At 43.0% G+C, this 14,439-nt stretch overlaps 1 protein-coding gene across 1 annotated transcript; it reads right to left on the bottom strand.

Moving 5' to 3' along the window:
- Positions 1 to 954: 954 nt before the first annotated feature.
- LOC115138471 (thrombospondin-1-like) lies at positions 955 to 13,258 on the bottom strand. Its single transcript, XM_029675345.2, has 22 exons — positions 13,063 to 13,258; positions 12,877 to 12,957; positions 12,178 to 12,737; positions 11,814 to 11,889; positions 11,502 to 11,594; positions 11,279 to 11,388; positions 10,830 to 10,955; positions 10,104 to 10,200; positions 6,992 to 7,165; positions 6,710 to 6,886; positions 6,443 to 6,616; positions 6,058 to 6,338; positions 5,723 to 5,941; positions 5,523 to 5,630; positions 4,977 to 5,136; positions 4,740 to 4,858; positions 4,021 to 4,255; positions 3,628 to 3,855; positions 3,232 to 3,503; positions 3,020 to 3,117; positions 2,773 to 2,912; positions 955 to 2,669 (listed from the first exon to the last, which is right to left on the bottom strand). Exons 2-22 carry the CDS (start codon positions 12,938 to 12,940, stop codon positions 2,662 to 2,664), a joined length of 3,519 nt encoding a protein of 1,172 aa, XP_029531205.2. The 5' UTR covers positions 12,941 to 12,957; positions 13,063 to 13,258; the 3' UTR covers positions 955 to 2,661.
- Between the last annotated feature and the right edge of the window lie 1,181 nt (positions 13,259 to 14,439).

The following is a 14,439-nucleotide window of genomic DNA, read 5'->3' as shown; positions in this document are numbered from 1 at the left end:
CCAGAACCTAGGAAGAAACCTAGAGAGGAACCAGGCTATGAGGGGTGGCCAGTCCTCTTCTGGCTGTGCCGGGTGGAGATTATAACAGAACGTGCCCAAGATGTTCAAATGTTCATAGATGACCAGCATGGTCAAATAATAATAATGACAGTGGCTGTCGAGGGTGCAACAGGTCAGCACCTCAGGAGTAAATGTCAATTGGCTTTTCATATCTGATCATTCAGAGTATCTCTACATGTCAAAAACATGTTGAAAAATGTGAGAGCTCGCATGCAGCTGTGTCTCTCTTTCTCCCTCTCTGCAATCTCTCTCATAATGGGGACCATTCGTGTAAGTAGGCCTATATTTGCATATAGGCCTACTTCAGCTCTGATTGGTAATTGTGCACTGGTCTGTGTAGAGTACTGCTTGTCCATGCAATAAAATCTTAGTCCAATGCGCTGTGCCTATAAGAAAAGCTCTTGCACAGTTAGTTTTGCATACTAAATCTTGCATAGTTTGTTTTGTTTCAGTATATTACATTGAAAGTGGCTAATATTGTGTTGATTCAATCACAATTCCCACAGTAGAGCGAAACGTTGAAAGTGTTAACTAAAGGGGAAAACTGTCAAGTTGAGTGAAGTTTGATCCCGTGCTTCTCTGCAGGGGCTCATATTTCTTCTGTGTGGTAGTCCTAGGGGAGCTGTGCGCCCATGTGCATCTTAAAGGGAACATTGCTCCTGTGATCGTTGAATGTGGTTAATGTTCTAAAACTGGGCCATAGTTCATCTTAAATGATCGTGCTGTTGACTCTCAAGGATACTCCCTTTCTCAGAGGGCTCCCAGGAATCAAGTAATAGATTCCAGCAGTTGACAGAATATGGCATCTATCCCTGTAATGTTTTGTAATACTGTAGTTATTAAAACTGAGAATATACTGTATCCACAAGCAAGCAAAGGACACTCAAACAAACATTTTTTCCCCCTTGTGTATTTATTGTTTGGTTGAGATTACAAAATAACTGACAGAAGTAGAAACAACATCTGGGGAGTAAAACTATGGTAAAAATGTTTATAGACAAGCATCACTAACGGTAAAAAAAGAAAGGAAATATACAAAACAAAACAATATTCAAAGACATCCTCATGTCAGTGTGCAAACAAGTTTATACAAACAGAAACACAGGTCACGTTTCTTGATAAATTATTTAAATAGCATTTATCTACACATGTGAAATAACCTCTTAACATAGAACAGGCAATCCTAACAATAATTTATCCATTACAAATGCACAGGACAGCATACACAAAAAAAGCCAACCAAATTCTGCTGCTAAAAAGGTACTATCATGTTTTGTTGGTTTCAATAAAAAGAAATAATGAGGTAATATTTGTACATAAAGGTTTTCCTTTGTTTTTACCATCAGAAATGTACACACATTCTCAAGCACACAAGTCAGACATACTGTGCAAAAGAACAATGAGATTTAAATGACACCTAATTAGTCTATGTTGGAAGGTTGGAATGAGGGATAATACTGATAGTACTGAACACTGTTATAAGAGGACTTTTTAGAGGGATTTCAAGATTTCAATTATTTAGAACAGGTTTCTATGAAAATAAGACACAGAGATGAAAAAAGACAAGAGATATCCTAACTCTAGGATCATGTGTCAATACTCTCAAATGGTAACAAACAAAATCTGTAATAAATTATATACAACCTTAGTAACCATAGTCCTTTTAAGGCAGGTTAGACTGACCCATGTGGTTTTTGTCCCTCCACTTATGTCTATACTAAGATGAGAGAAAACAAAAAATATATTCCTGGAATTCTGGCGAAATAGCAATTGTGTTGTTGTTGTTCGCTAGTAGTCTATATTGGCTTTTGGTGCAAGTCTTGGTTCTATGCTCCTTCCATATATCATCTAGAGTTATTTCCTGAAAAACCACTTGGCAAGCCTGGTCAAACCCTGAGGACATACTTCATACTGAGCTGAACTTCAAGGGTCTACTAAAAGCCAATTAGTTACCAAATATAACTATTTCTAGACTCAGGGGGAATTTAAAGTTATCTAGAATTTGAAAGTGTTAATGCATTGACTACAATTGGCTTAGGTGCCTTTATCACAAAGCTCTTCATGGGTAGCATTCACTCTCTTTGATGGTAACAGTCAATCCATACTGTCCATGGTGCCTCCACAGTTCCTTCAACAGGTACCTCTGGCCCACCTGTAAAACATCTACTGCTTTCTTCATTTGGAAACAACTCAAGTCCTTTTGGGTCCACAGCAGATCTGAAGTAATGCTCAAAAATAAAGAAAATACTCTTCCCTTTGGACCTCCATCCAGAGAGGGGATACCAACTAGTTGAGAAGTGCAGAGATATCTGTCTGAGTACAGCTAGAGAAACAGAAACTTCAGAGACGGAGAGAGACCGATTTCTTCCCTGAGCAAAGTTATGCTCAACCTGCTGTTAGTGCAGGGGTCTAGTCATCACAGGGCAGTCAGTTGGCCTATGTCCTGAGGTCGGTCTGCCTCAATGCTGCACACTCGCTCTCCATTACACTAATGTGCGCGTCACAAAGGAAAGAGTAATAAAGATATGGTCCCAGGTCATACGTTACATGTATATTTGAGCAGGTAGATACATTCTTCTAAGAGACTCTCTCTGGTCTAATTTAAGAATCTGGAGGAAAAGGAGAAGGAAAAAAATCTGTTAAATCCCTGTAAAAATTCAGACTCAAAGTATGTTTTTTGTTTGCCAAAACATGAATAAAAAAGCATCTTACCTCTGCATTCGTATTTGAGGTCTGAGAAGTATGTCATCTCCTGAGAGAAGACATACATGCCTAGTCTTCCACCAGCATAAGTCTTGTCGTAGATATTTCCAGAATCCGCCATGATTCTCTTGCCTTCATACATCACAACTCTAAAAGGAGGGAAGATGACATGAGATCAGTAGCTCATGAAAGCAGGAGTTTGTGTGGCCTTGGTAAAGGCGGAGGATATTCAGAGCCAAAGGTAATCTGAGCTCACCTGATGAGTCCAGACTTGGGCCTGTGGACCAGGTGCCATCTGTAGGCAGTGTAGTCTTTCCAGCCAATGTTCTTGGGGTCGTGCCACAGAGTACGTACCTAAGAGGATGAATAACAAAAATACATGAGAAATGTTTCTTACCCAGTGGTTTTCTCTCTCACTGCTTTTAGATATGGCCAGTGCTCTCAATGTGGAGGGCATGCTAAGTGTACCTGTCCAGCAGTGTCACCGGTGTGCCAAAGGGCGTTCCTCAGATGCTCCCCAGGTCCTGTGGTGGAGTTGACTACTTTGATGGACACTCCAGAGTAGCCCTGAGCTCTGGTCGGGGTGTGGGACCAGTAGGTCTGTGTGATCTGCTTCCACATCACCACATAGAACCTGGAGCTGGACTGGTAGCCAAACACAAAGCCAGCGTAGTCATCATCCCTGTCTGTGTTGATGAAGAACGTTCCACTGAAGTCCACTGCGTTAAACTCATCGAACCCTATAGACAACAAAGAGCGATGGTTAGGACTTTTCTCAATGGACCCATGATCTACAAATGGTAGTTATTTTTGTAGTTGTTTTCCTTAGTTCCAAAGGTGTTATATTATTGGTGCAGTACATACCAACAGCGATGCCAGGGTCACAGTTGACAGTCTGCACCAGCTCTTTGCCCTGGTGGCGGACCACCCAGTTGGGGTCTATCTGGGAGGTGCCCTTGGGGTCCAGTGGTACCATCTGGAACCTGCGGAAGTCCGTCTCGCTGATGGCAAAGTTCTCAGGGCACACATCGTAGATATCAAGTATGTTATCTTGGTCAAAGTCATCTTTGCAAACATCTCCACGACCATCACCTGATAGGAGGAGGCAGAGGAAAACACTTAGACACTCCGGCATGGAGACAACAGGCTGACCCTATGTTAATCTCCGTGACACTGCACTTCTGTAGCGAGTACTGTATCTTTCTAGATGAATCGTTCTATAGGTCAGTTGAATAGAGCTACTGGAGAGTGACTCACCATCAGAGTCCAGCTGGTCAGGGTTAAAGGCCAGCCTGCAGTTGTCCTTGTCGTCAGGGATACCGTCGTTGTCGTCATCGTGGTCGCAGGCGTCACCCTTGCCATCTTTGTCGTGGTCGGCCTGGTTGGCGTTGGGGATATAGGGACAGTTGTCCATGTTGTTCTGATGACCGTCCTCATCAATGTCCTGGTTGTTGTCGCACTTGTCTCCCACACGATCTGAGTCAGAGTCAATCTGGAGGACAACACAATTCATTTAGTCTTCACAAAAGCACATTCTTACACACTTGTATAAGAGAAACTTCTCTCTACTTCAATGCACTCAGACATGATGAATGTATTTCACCACTCATCTCCCTTAACATGAGAAACGCTATTATTTCCCTCATCTTAAATGTACCCCATTGTCTTCAGGTATTCTAGCAAGGCCTCTTCAAACAAGAATCCTGTGTCCTTTCACCTTGGCAAAACTACACACACACACACATTCATATCGCTTCAAAATGGGGAATGAATAAGGGGAGGAGGAGCATTGTACAAATTCTTCTCATAGCTTTCTCATTCCTGTCTTTCATTAAAACTCACCACTGAAGCAATATGTGGCTACTGTCCTAAAAGGCAGGGGGGCCTATGAAAGTTCTACATCCCTCTAGGGAAGATATTTGATAGGATTGGGTTCTTATGTATTGGGATTGGGTTCTTATGAAAGCTGCAGTTACCTGGTCTGGGTTGTGCTCAAGAGGGCAGTTGTCGCAGTGGTCTCCCACTCCATCCCCGTCAGTGTCTCTCTGGTCCACATTGTAGACATAGGGGCAGTTGTCCCTCTCATTTAGAATACCTGTGAAGTGAACACACACTTACATTGGTCTATGATACCTTTTAATAAGGACTTTGACAATGACTGACAGCACTGAGAAATGTAATTTTCTGGTGCTGGAGTAATGATGATGTCTTACCATCACCGTCAATGTCAATAGCACAGGCATCTCCCTCTCCGTTGTTGTCTGTGTCGACTTGGTCAGGGTTGCTCTCATGCACACAGTTATCACAGCGATCACCAACGTCATCTGTGTCCACATCATACTGAGCGGGGTTGTAGACCATTGGGCAGTTGTCCTATTATTAAAATGTTTGTTAAAGAATACCATTAGTACATTGGAAATACAGAGGCTATTGTATTGGAAATGGTAAAACTCTGACTTTACAGCTAGCTAGTGTGTGAGTGATTGTGCTGGAATCTGATATTTCACTCTGAGAAAGCTAGTGTTTTCTTACCACATAATTTCTCCCTGGCCTATTTACAGTATGCACACTATGAATTATGGGCATAAGGCCATGCTGTTTTGCACTTTTGGCCACAAGCCCAAAATTATATTATTTCTCATATTTCTCCATGACTCCTCTACTTTCTCTAGCCTAGAAGAGAAATGCCTACTGATTGCTATGTTTAGTTTCTCTGTGGATACCAAAGTCCTGAGAGAGAGGATGTTTTGATGTCTCACCCTATCATCAGGGATCCCATCATTGTCATCATCGTGATCGCAAGCGTCACCAAGCCCATCTTTGTCATGGTCCTCCTGCCCAGAGTTGGGAAGGTTTGGACAGTTGTCCTGCAAAACAAAAGGGTTGGTTAGAGAGCCATAACCACAATAACACAGTGGAGAAGCTAGGAATAGACTGTGTGTAGTGGGGTCCTTCCTACTTTCTTGCAGTGGTAGGTGGCGTTCTCCACACACAGGAGGTCTTTGTTGGGCCATCCATCCAGGTCGGTGTCATCTCCACAGATGTGGCCATTGCCAGCGTAACCAGGTTTGCACTCACAGCGGAACATAGTGTCGCTGAACTGACCCAGGTAGATACAGTTAGCATTCTTGTTGCAATCATGGGTGCCGTCTTGGCAGGGGTTACGGGGTGTGCACACCTAGGGGGAAGGGAGAGATATGTAGGGTTAAGATGTGCTTCTGAGCTCCTAGCATCAGAATAAAAATGAATCCTCTCATTCTTGTACTTTGCCGCAGTAGTCAAAGGCTGTCTCACCTGTTTCTTGGCTGTGGCTTGCTCCACTCCCCTCCCGAAGGGCTGTGGTCCTGAGTAGCGAGGGGGGCAGGTAAGGCAGTTGTAGCCAGGCTCAGTGTTCTCACAGCGGTGGACTGCGTTGAGTGTGAAGCATGCATCAGGAACCTCCTTGCACTCGTCGATGTCTTTGCAGTTGATGCCGTTTCCGGTGTAGCCCACTGGGCATGAGCCACACTTCCAGGAACCATCATCAAAGCTGGTACACTTAGCTCCAGCAAAGCACGGGTTGGACAGACAGCCATCTGTAGACAGAAGCATATTGATTTTAAATACTGAACAATATTGGATTTGTACACTGTTAGGTAAAAAATAACAAATACCATAATCTATTGATGAAAATGCTTACTAATAGGGCATTCCTCTTTGCCACACAATTGGGATGTTTTGGTGTCACCCTGACATTCCTTCCCATTGTACTTGGGGGCAGGGTTGTTACAGAGACGCTGGCGAGTCTGGAGTCCACCTCCACAGGTGACAGAACAGGTGTCCCACAGAGACCAGGGTCCCCAGCCTCCGTTAACTAAAGGACAGAGAGAGAGAGATGAGTTACACCTGTATCTCCGGACAGATGGATATATATGTGCATGTGTTTAGATGCTGCTCTTCTGCTTACTTGGACAAGGTGATTCCTGGCAAACCTCTGTCTCTCGGCCCTGTCCTTGACAGTCTCTGCCTCCCATCTGGGGAGTGGGGGAGTTGCAGAGGCGGATGCGGGTGATGACTCCCTCACCACAGGTCACAGAGCAGGAAGACCAGGGAGACCAGTGGCTCCAGCCACCATCCTGCTTAACTGTAGAGGACAGACATGTAATTATTAATTAATGTGCTATTACAGTACATATGAGAAGGATGTTACTGAGAGAGACTGTAGAGTACAAATAGTAGGTTTACTCACAGCGCTTGTCACATTCCTGAGGGTAGCAGTCGCGGGTCTGCACAGAAGTGCCTTCGCAGTTGCTGTTGATGCGGTCGCAGGAGCGACCTCGCTGCTGGATACCCCGTCCACAAGACACAGAACAATGGGTCCATTCAGACCAGGGGGACCAGCCATCCTCAGCATAGTCACTCGCTGGGGGCAGAGAGATAATGGGAGAGCTATTACCACAGCAGAGCTCAGCCAGGGGGGCAAAGGACTTGTGAAGAACAGTGCCTTTTTAGAATCAGTTTAACCCAGGAGATTTGAGACTTGGTATTCCAAGGTCAGGGAATGTGAAGGACTGAGAAAAGTTAATGAAAAGTAAAATGGAAGACATTTGGCAAGTTAAAATACACCTCATGGGCAGGTTGTCAAAAAAGTGAAACTTCTAGGGCCTCCTAAGTGGCGGAGCGGTCTAAGGCACTGCATGGCGTCACTACAGACCCAAGTTTTATCCCAGGGTCTGTAGTGTCGTGACCGGGAGTCCCATAGGGTGGCACACAATTGGCACAGCGTGGTTAGGGGAGGGTTTTCCCGGGGGGCTTTACTTGGCTCATCACACTCTAGTGACTCCTTGTGGTGAGCCGGGCGCCTGCAGGCTGACTCCAGTCGTCTGTGTTTCCTCCTACACATTGGTGCAGCTGGCTTCCGATTTAAGGGGGCTGGTGTTAAGAAGTGCAGTTAGGCGGGTCATGTTACGGGGGATGCATGACTCGAACTTTGCCTGTCCCGAGCCCGTTGGGGAGTTGCAGCGATGAGACAAGATCGTAATTGCATCGCAATTAAATATCACGAAATTGGGGGGGATATGCAGTTGAAGTCTGAAGTTTACATACACCTTAGCCAAATACATTTAAACTCAGTTTTTCACAATTCCTGACATTTAATCCAAGTAAAGATTCCCTGTTTTAGGTCAGTTAGGATCAACACTTTATTTTAAGAATGTGAAATGTCAGAATAATAGTAGAGAGAATGATTTATTTCAGCTTTTATTTCTTTCATCACATTCCCAGTGGGTCAGAAGTTTACATACACTGAATTAGTATTTGGTAGCATTGCCTTTCAATTGTTTGACTTGGGTTAAACGTTTCGGTTAGCCTTCCACAAGCTTCCCACAATAAGTTGGGTGAATTTTGGCCCATTCCTGCTGACAGAGCTGGTGTAACTGAGTCAGGTTTGTAGGCCTCCTTGCTTGCACATGCTTTTTCAGTTCTGCCCACACATTTTCTATAGGTATAGGGCTTTGTGATGGCCACTCCAATACCTTGACTTTGTTGTCCACAACTTTGGAAGTATGCTTGGAGTCATTGTCCATTTAGAAGACCCATTTGCGACCAAGCTTTAACTTCCTGACTGATGTCTTGAGATGTTGCTTCAATATATCCACATAATTTTACTGACTCATGACGCCATCTATTTTGTGAAGTGCACCAGTCCCTACTGCAGCAAAGCACCCCCTTAACGTGATGCTGCAACCCGCGTGCTTCACGGTTGGGATGGTGTTCTTCGGCTTGCAAGCCTCCCCCTTTTTCCTCCAAACATAACGATAGTCATTATGGCCAAACCGTTCTATTTTTGTCTCATCAGACCAAAGGACATTTCTCCAAAAAGTACGACCTTTGTCCCCATGTGCAGTTGCAAACTGTAGTCTGGCTTTTTTATGTCGGTTTTGGAGCAGAGGCTTCTTCCTTCCTGAGCGGTATATATAAATAATATTTGAGATTCTTCAAAGTAGCCACCCTTTGCACTGATAACAGCTTTTCACACTCTTGGCATTCTCTCAACCAGCTTCATGAGGTAGTAACCTGGAATGCAGAAGATAGCCCTATTTGGTTAAAGATGAAGTCCATATTCTGTCAAGAACAACTCAAATAAGCAAAGAGAAAAGACAGTCCATCATTACTTTAATAAGAAATGAAGGTCAGTCAATCCGAAAAATTTCAAGAACTTTGAAAGTTTCTTCAAGTGCAGTCGCAAAAACCATCAAGATCTATGATGAAACTGGCTCTCATGAGGACCGCCACAGGAAAGGAAGACCCAGAGTTACCTCTGCTGCAGAGGATAAGTTCATTTGAGTGACCAGCCTCAGAAATTGCATCCCAAATAAATGCTTCACAGAGTTCAAGTAACAGACACATCTCAACATCAACTGTTCAGAGGAGACTGTGTAAATCAGGCCTTCATGGTCGAATAGCTGCAAAGAAACCACAACTTAAGGATAACAATAATAAGAAGAGACTTGCTTGGGCCAAGAAACACGAGAAATGGACATTCGACCAGTAGAAATTTGTCCTTTGGTCTGATGAGTCCAAATTTGAGATTTTTGGTTCCAATCGCCGTGTCTTTGTGAGACGTATAGTAGGTGAATGGATGATCTCTGCATGTGTGGTTCCCACCGTGAAGCATGGAGGAGGAGGTGTGATTTGCTGGTGACACTGTCGTGATTTATTTATAATTCAAGGCACACTTAACCAGCATGGCTACCACAACATACTGCAGCAATACGCCATCCCATCTGGTTTGCACTTAGTCCCACTATCATTTGCTTTTCAACAGGACAATGACCCAAAACACACCTCCAGGCTGTGTAAGGGCTATTTGGCCAAGGAGAGTTGTATTGTGCTGCATCAGATCTGGCCTCTACAATCACCCGACCTCAACACAATTGAGATGGTTTGGTATGAGGTGGACCGCAGAGTGAAGGAAAAGCAGCCGTCAAGGGCTCAGCATATGTGGGAACTCCTTCAAGACTGTTGGAAAAACATTCCTCATGAAGCTGCTTGAGAGAATGCCAAGAGTGTGCAAAGCTGTCATCAAGGCAAAGGGTGGCTACTTTGAAGAATCTAAAATATATTTTGATTTGTTTAACACTCTTTTGGTTACTATATGATTCCATATTTGTTATTTCATAGTTTTGATGTCTTCACTTATTATTCTACAATGTAGAAAATAGTAAACATAACGAAAAACCCTTGAATGAGTAGGTGTGTCCAAACTTTTGACTGGTGCTGTATATATATATATTTTAAAAAGTTTAACTTCTAGTTCAAAATCCAGCTCACAAAAAAGTACTACAAAGAATCATACTCACGGTTTCCACAACGTGGGCAGCACTCTCCATCAGGCACGGTGGCATTGGCACAGGGCATCAGGGGGCAAGAGATTTTGCGACACACAGTGGCAGAGTTCTGTAGAGAGGATTGCTGGGATTAGTAATGGGTTTGTCTCCAGAGCAGACTGTTTGGCAACAGCAAAGGAAAATATTCTGGATCATTAACTTTGCATTACGCAAAAGCGCTTGCTGCTTTGCCAGGATTAATTGCTATGTTTGGGAACATTGGGATGGTCTCTGGCTAGGGCAGGGGGTTCACCGCTATGCTACCACCCCAGTTCTGTGCACCTGCACTGGGTTCAGGCAAGCAAGGTGCTGGGGGGAAGGATAGTGACAGTGGAAAGGCAGAACAGAGGGTCTGAGCAAATGTCCTCATTAAAGACACATTCTTGATACCTATCCAAATAGATAACCCTTAGTGAGAGAGTAGGTGGGAAAGAGAGGGGTTTGACAGGGCAGACCCCCACCCACCCCCTCCACCCCCACACACACACAGTGCTGTATTGCCATTCTCTCTAACACCTTATTAGAGGTGAGGTGATGGATAGCAGATGGACACAGGGGCTTTGCTTAAGTCTATAAACATAAGAGCCCATTAGCACCTTATTACAGAAGGGGTTTAGGAGCTACTGCCTGGTTTTCACACAGCTTACTACTGGCCGGATTACTGGATAACTGCATTCCAACAAGTGTGATGACACCTACCTGGCAGGTACACTCTGTGCAGTCGTCCACAGTCCACTCATCTTTGTCCTTGTGCACAATGCCGTTGTGAAGACAGACCCCACTGTGGATGTTCATCTGGTTCATGAGCAGAGTGCTCTCCTTATTCTGCACACAGAGCGGAGGTAGAGAGAGGAGCATGGTTTCAGACACGAGGATGGAAACTTTTACATAGCCAAGGTTCCAGTAGAAATGAATCACCTACCAACATTGTGATTAAGACGTAGCTTAATTTAACTGAAGTAAATACAAATTAAATGACAGTCAAACATATTTGTGTCCTCATATGGGAGTCATTAGGGATCTGGCAGGGAATGCCATTCCAGGGACAAGTGGCTGTGCAGTGGAGAGGTTTTAACTGGGAACAGATAGACTAGAGAGGGAGGGAGAAAGGATGACAGTGTGCAGACCAAGCTGCTTCCTATGCTTACCACTCTGTTGAGCTCGTTTGACAGCTGCTTAACAATCACACCAAGCCCCTTGAGCTCCTTGAACATGCTGGTGATATCCTCACAGGAAAAACCACAGACCTGCTGAATATCTGGAGAGGAGAAAAGCAATCCGTTAGTTACCTACCTCTTTCACATTAACAGTTGTACACAGACCAGTATTAAGCAAATGACTTTGTCCATGGAGTGTGAAGTCTGGTCTCACCTTTGGTTTTGTGGCCAGTGTAATCAGTCCTTATTGCTGGGCTGGACCCATTTACTGGGTTGTCCAGTGTCATGACATCAGTCAAAGTTGCAGCTGGAGAAGAACAGACATATTAATTTCCACAAACAGCATAATAACACCCACTGTGAATTGGCTTTAATGACCATAGCAATAGAGTTACTATTAATTATATTTGTTAATGGAATGCATTTAGATTTGTACAATTAACAAGCATTGGATAACATATACCATACACAGTAATTCCAACATTTAAATGCAAAAGAACGTTTATATTTTGTAATTCACACTTACAGCTTTGGCATCCCTTATTGCGTAAAATCGCCTCCAAAGTGGTTCCAAAAACGAAGCGCACGTTCTGAAGCACTCCCTGCAGACGTACACATTGCATTTGGAGTTATTCCATATCCACACATTTACATCTTTTCAATACATTTCCTAAAGGATCATAATGGCATATTTTAAGTTTTATGTCGAACATTAGGCTACATGTCTGTGAGTGTGACTATCCTCGAGCACCAAACGCTGCGCTGCTCGCAATAGCTTCAGGACAAGGTTAGACTTACTCAGACTAGGCTATAACTGTAACATGTATTTGTATACAATTACAACATTATTTGCAATGTATTTATGAACTCATAAATTCATTCATATTTACCATAAATCTATCTTTCACAGCTCCTTTTCCGATCCTCAGACGGGCAATGTCGGCAACCTCATGCGTCAGGACCTTTTGGATGGGTACGTCCATTTCTGATATATTGATCTCTTCACACCCGACGAACAGCTGGGCACGATCCTCCTGAATGAACAGCGTGATATTCTTCCAGTGTCCAGTCGCTAGATCCGCATCTTCTATGGACACTACCTGTTGCTTGTTCCCGGTGGAGTATACCACATCCAGAGTTTGCGCCTTGCCATTAGAAATGATTTCGAATAACGGTCCTGATCCGTCATCCCTCTCCACAGTCAAAAGACTGCCCCTGGTTTTTTTGAACTGCTTGAAGTTGACCAGGAGAAGGAATCCCCTCTCAGCTTGTATCGAATCAATGAGGTCCCTGAAGGAGATCTCGGGAACCGGGGGGATCAGGTCTGCGTTCAGGATCTTATAGGCTGGGCTGTAAGGATCTGCGCCTTTTACCAAGGTAACACCTTGGTGCCTTTTGTTCACTTTCACAAGCTCGAATAGGTCGTATACACTGTTATCATCTCTACTCTCTGTGAAGGGAGAAACTGTAGTGAGTCTCTATGGGCAACTTTAAGTTCACAGATAAACTATTGCCAGACCTTTTAACAGAATAACTCCATTGTTGATTTTAATATTTCTATATTTAATTAAGCATTTACAAAATCTCACCTGCCATCCTGCTGCCCTCACAATTCCAAAGCACCAAAAGGAGAAAGACTCCTGTCAGCTTCATCTTGAAACCTCAGAAATCTGTTTAAACCAGAAGGTAGAAACACAGTTAAATAGGTATTGTCATTTACACACTTCTAAAGATTACAGTCCAATTATAAAAACGTAACAAAAAGCTTTACCGACCTGAATAAAATAAAATAAATAAGTCACAGATGGATAAGTTGAAGAAACTCCTTGATTGTCAGAGCTTCGTTGTCCCGTTATTTCTTCTTTAATTCTCCAATTTATTCCATGTGTTAAATAGTCTTAGAAATCTTAATGTTCGCTAAAAACTCTCAAGTTCGTTCTGTCTTTATTCCGATGCTCAGACTATTCTACTAACACTGTGGACATAAGTGCTATTTAAATAGTTTCGTGACATTCCTGAGACAACACTTCCTCCAATCAGAGCACAGAAGGAAAAGGGGACGAACTTATTACCTCAAGAAGCTGAGCGTAATATCCGAGACATACTTTCAGAGCCGATTTCCATCAGCGGATAAATATTTTATAGATGGACAGGGGCCAAGTGGGGTAACCCGTCATTTCCTGTAAAAAAAAAAGAGCCTACCTTATTTGTGAAATATGCTTCTCTCTTTATTTTCATTGTCGCTTTTTAATACATTTCAAATAAACTGGATCATAATAAACCATGTAGATCCCCTTAAAAAACGTGGGTGAAGTTGTTAGGCCATATGTTATGGCGGGAATTATATAGAAATGGAGGAACATTTACTTTAATAAGCTATAATGGAAAATACATCATATCAATGTATATGAATAGGCCTATGTCTGCTTTTTGAGAGGATGTGTATTGCTGGCCTATTCGTCTTGCCATTCACAGTTCATCCACCGAGAGCCGTTGTGAGTTTAGGCTACACCTTTGTGTTGGTCAGACTTTTCACTAACACATACACAGAGTATCAAAACATTAAGAACACCTGCTCTTTCCATTACAGTATACAGTGCCCTCTGTAATTATTGGGACAGTGAAGACTTATTTCTCCTTTTGACTCTGTACTCCAAAAGACTTTAAATCAAACAATGACTATGAGGTTAAAGTGCAGACTGTCAGCTTTAATTTGAGGGTATTTTCAACCACATTGGGTGAACCATTTAGAAATTACTGGACTTTTTGTAATAGTCCCCCCTATTTTAGGGCAGCAAAAGTATTTGGTTCCATATTCATAGCACGCAATGACTACATCAAGCTTGTGACCCTATCTTGAATAATGACGAGTTAGAATGTATAGACACACAAATGTCATACCCACAAGACATGCTATCCTCTCACAATTACAATAACAGGGGAGCTTACCATTTTGGGGTGGGTATGATATTTGTGCATTTGTAACTTTCTCACTCATCCTTATTCACAATTCATTCTGGATTATCCATAATCATGGTAGCATCCACATCCATGTAGAAGTGTTTAGAAACATATTATATTCTTACTTACAATAAAAGTGACTTAAAAATGACACAATACATGATTTACAAAGAATTTCTATTGTGCACAAA

The sequence above is a fragment of the Oncorhynchus nerka genome, linkage group LG12, assembly GCF_034236695.1.
Source record: "Oncorhynchus nerka isolate Pitt River linkage group LG12, Oner_Uvic_2.0, whole genome shotgun sequence".
In the NCBI taxonomy this organism is placed as follows: Eukaryota; Metazoa; Chordata; class Actinopteri; order Salmoniformes; family Salmonidae; genus Oncorhynchus; species Oncorhynchus nerka.
Note: the sequence above shows the minus strand (reverse complement) of the source record. Positions and strands in the feature narration are given on the sequence as shown.

What these genes read in the sequence shown, in the direction of transcription:
- LOC115138471 (XM_029675345.2), bottom strand. Translation starts at nt 12,940, where the DNA reads ATGAAGCTGACAGGAGTCTTTCTCCTTTTGGTGCTTTGGAATTGTGAG. An exon ending in CAAACGAGCTCAACAGAGTG is followed by an intron (nt 10,956 to 11,278) that starts GTAAGCATAGGA and finishes CTCTGTGTGCAG; the next exon opens with AATAAGGAGAGCACTCTGCT. An exon ending in TGACCAGCTGGACTCTGATG is followed by an intron (nt 3,856 to 4,020) that starts GTGAGTCACTCT and finishes TCCTCCTATCAG; the next exon opens with GTGATGGTCGTGGAGATGTT.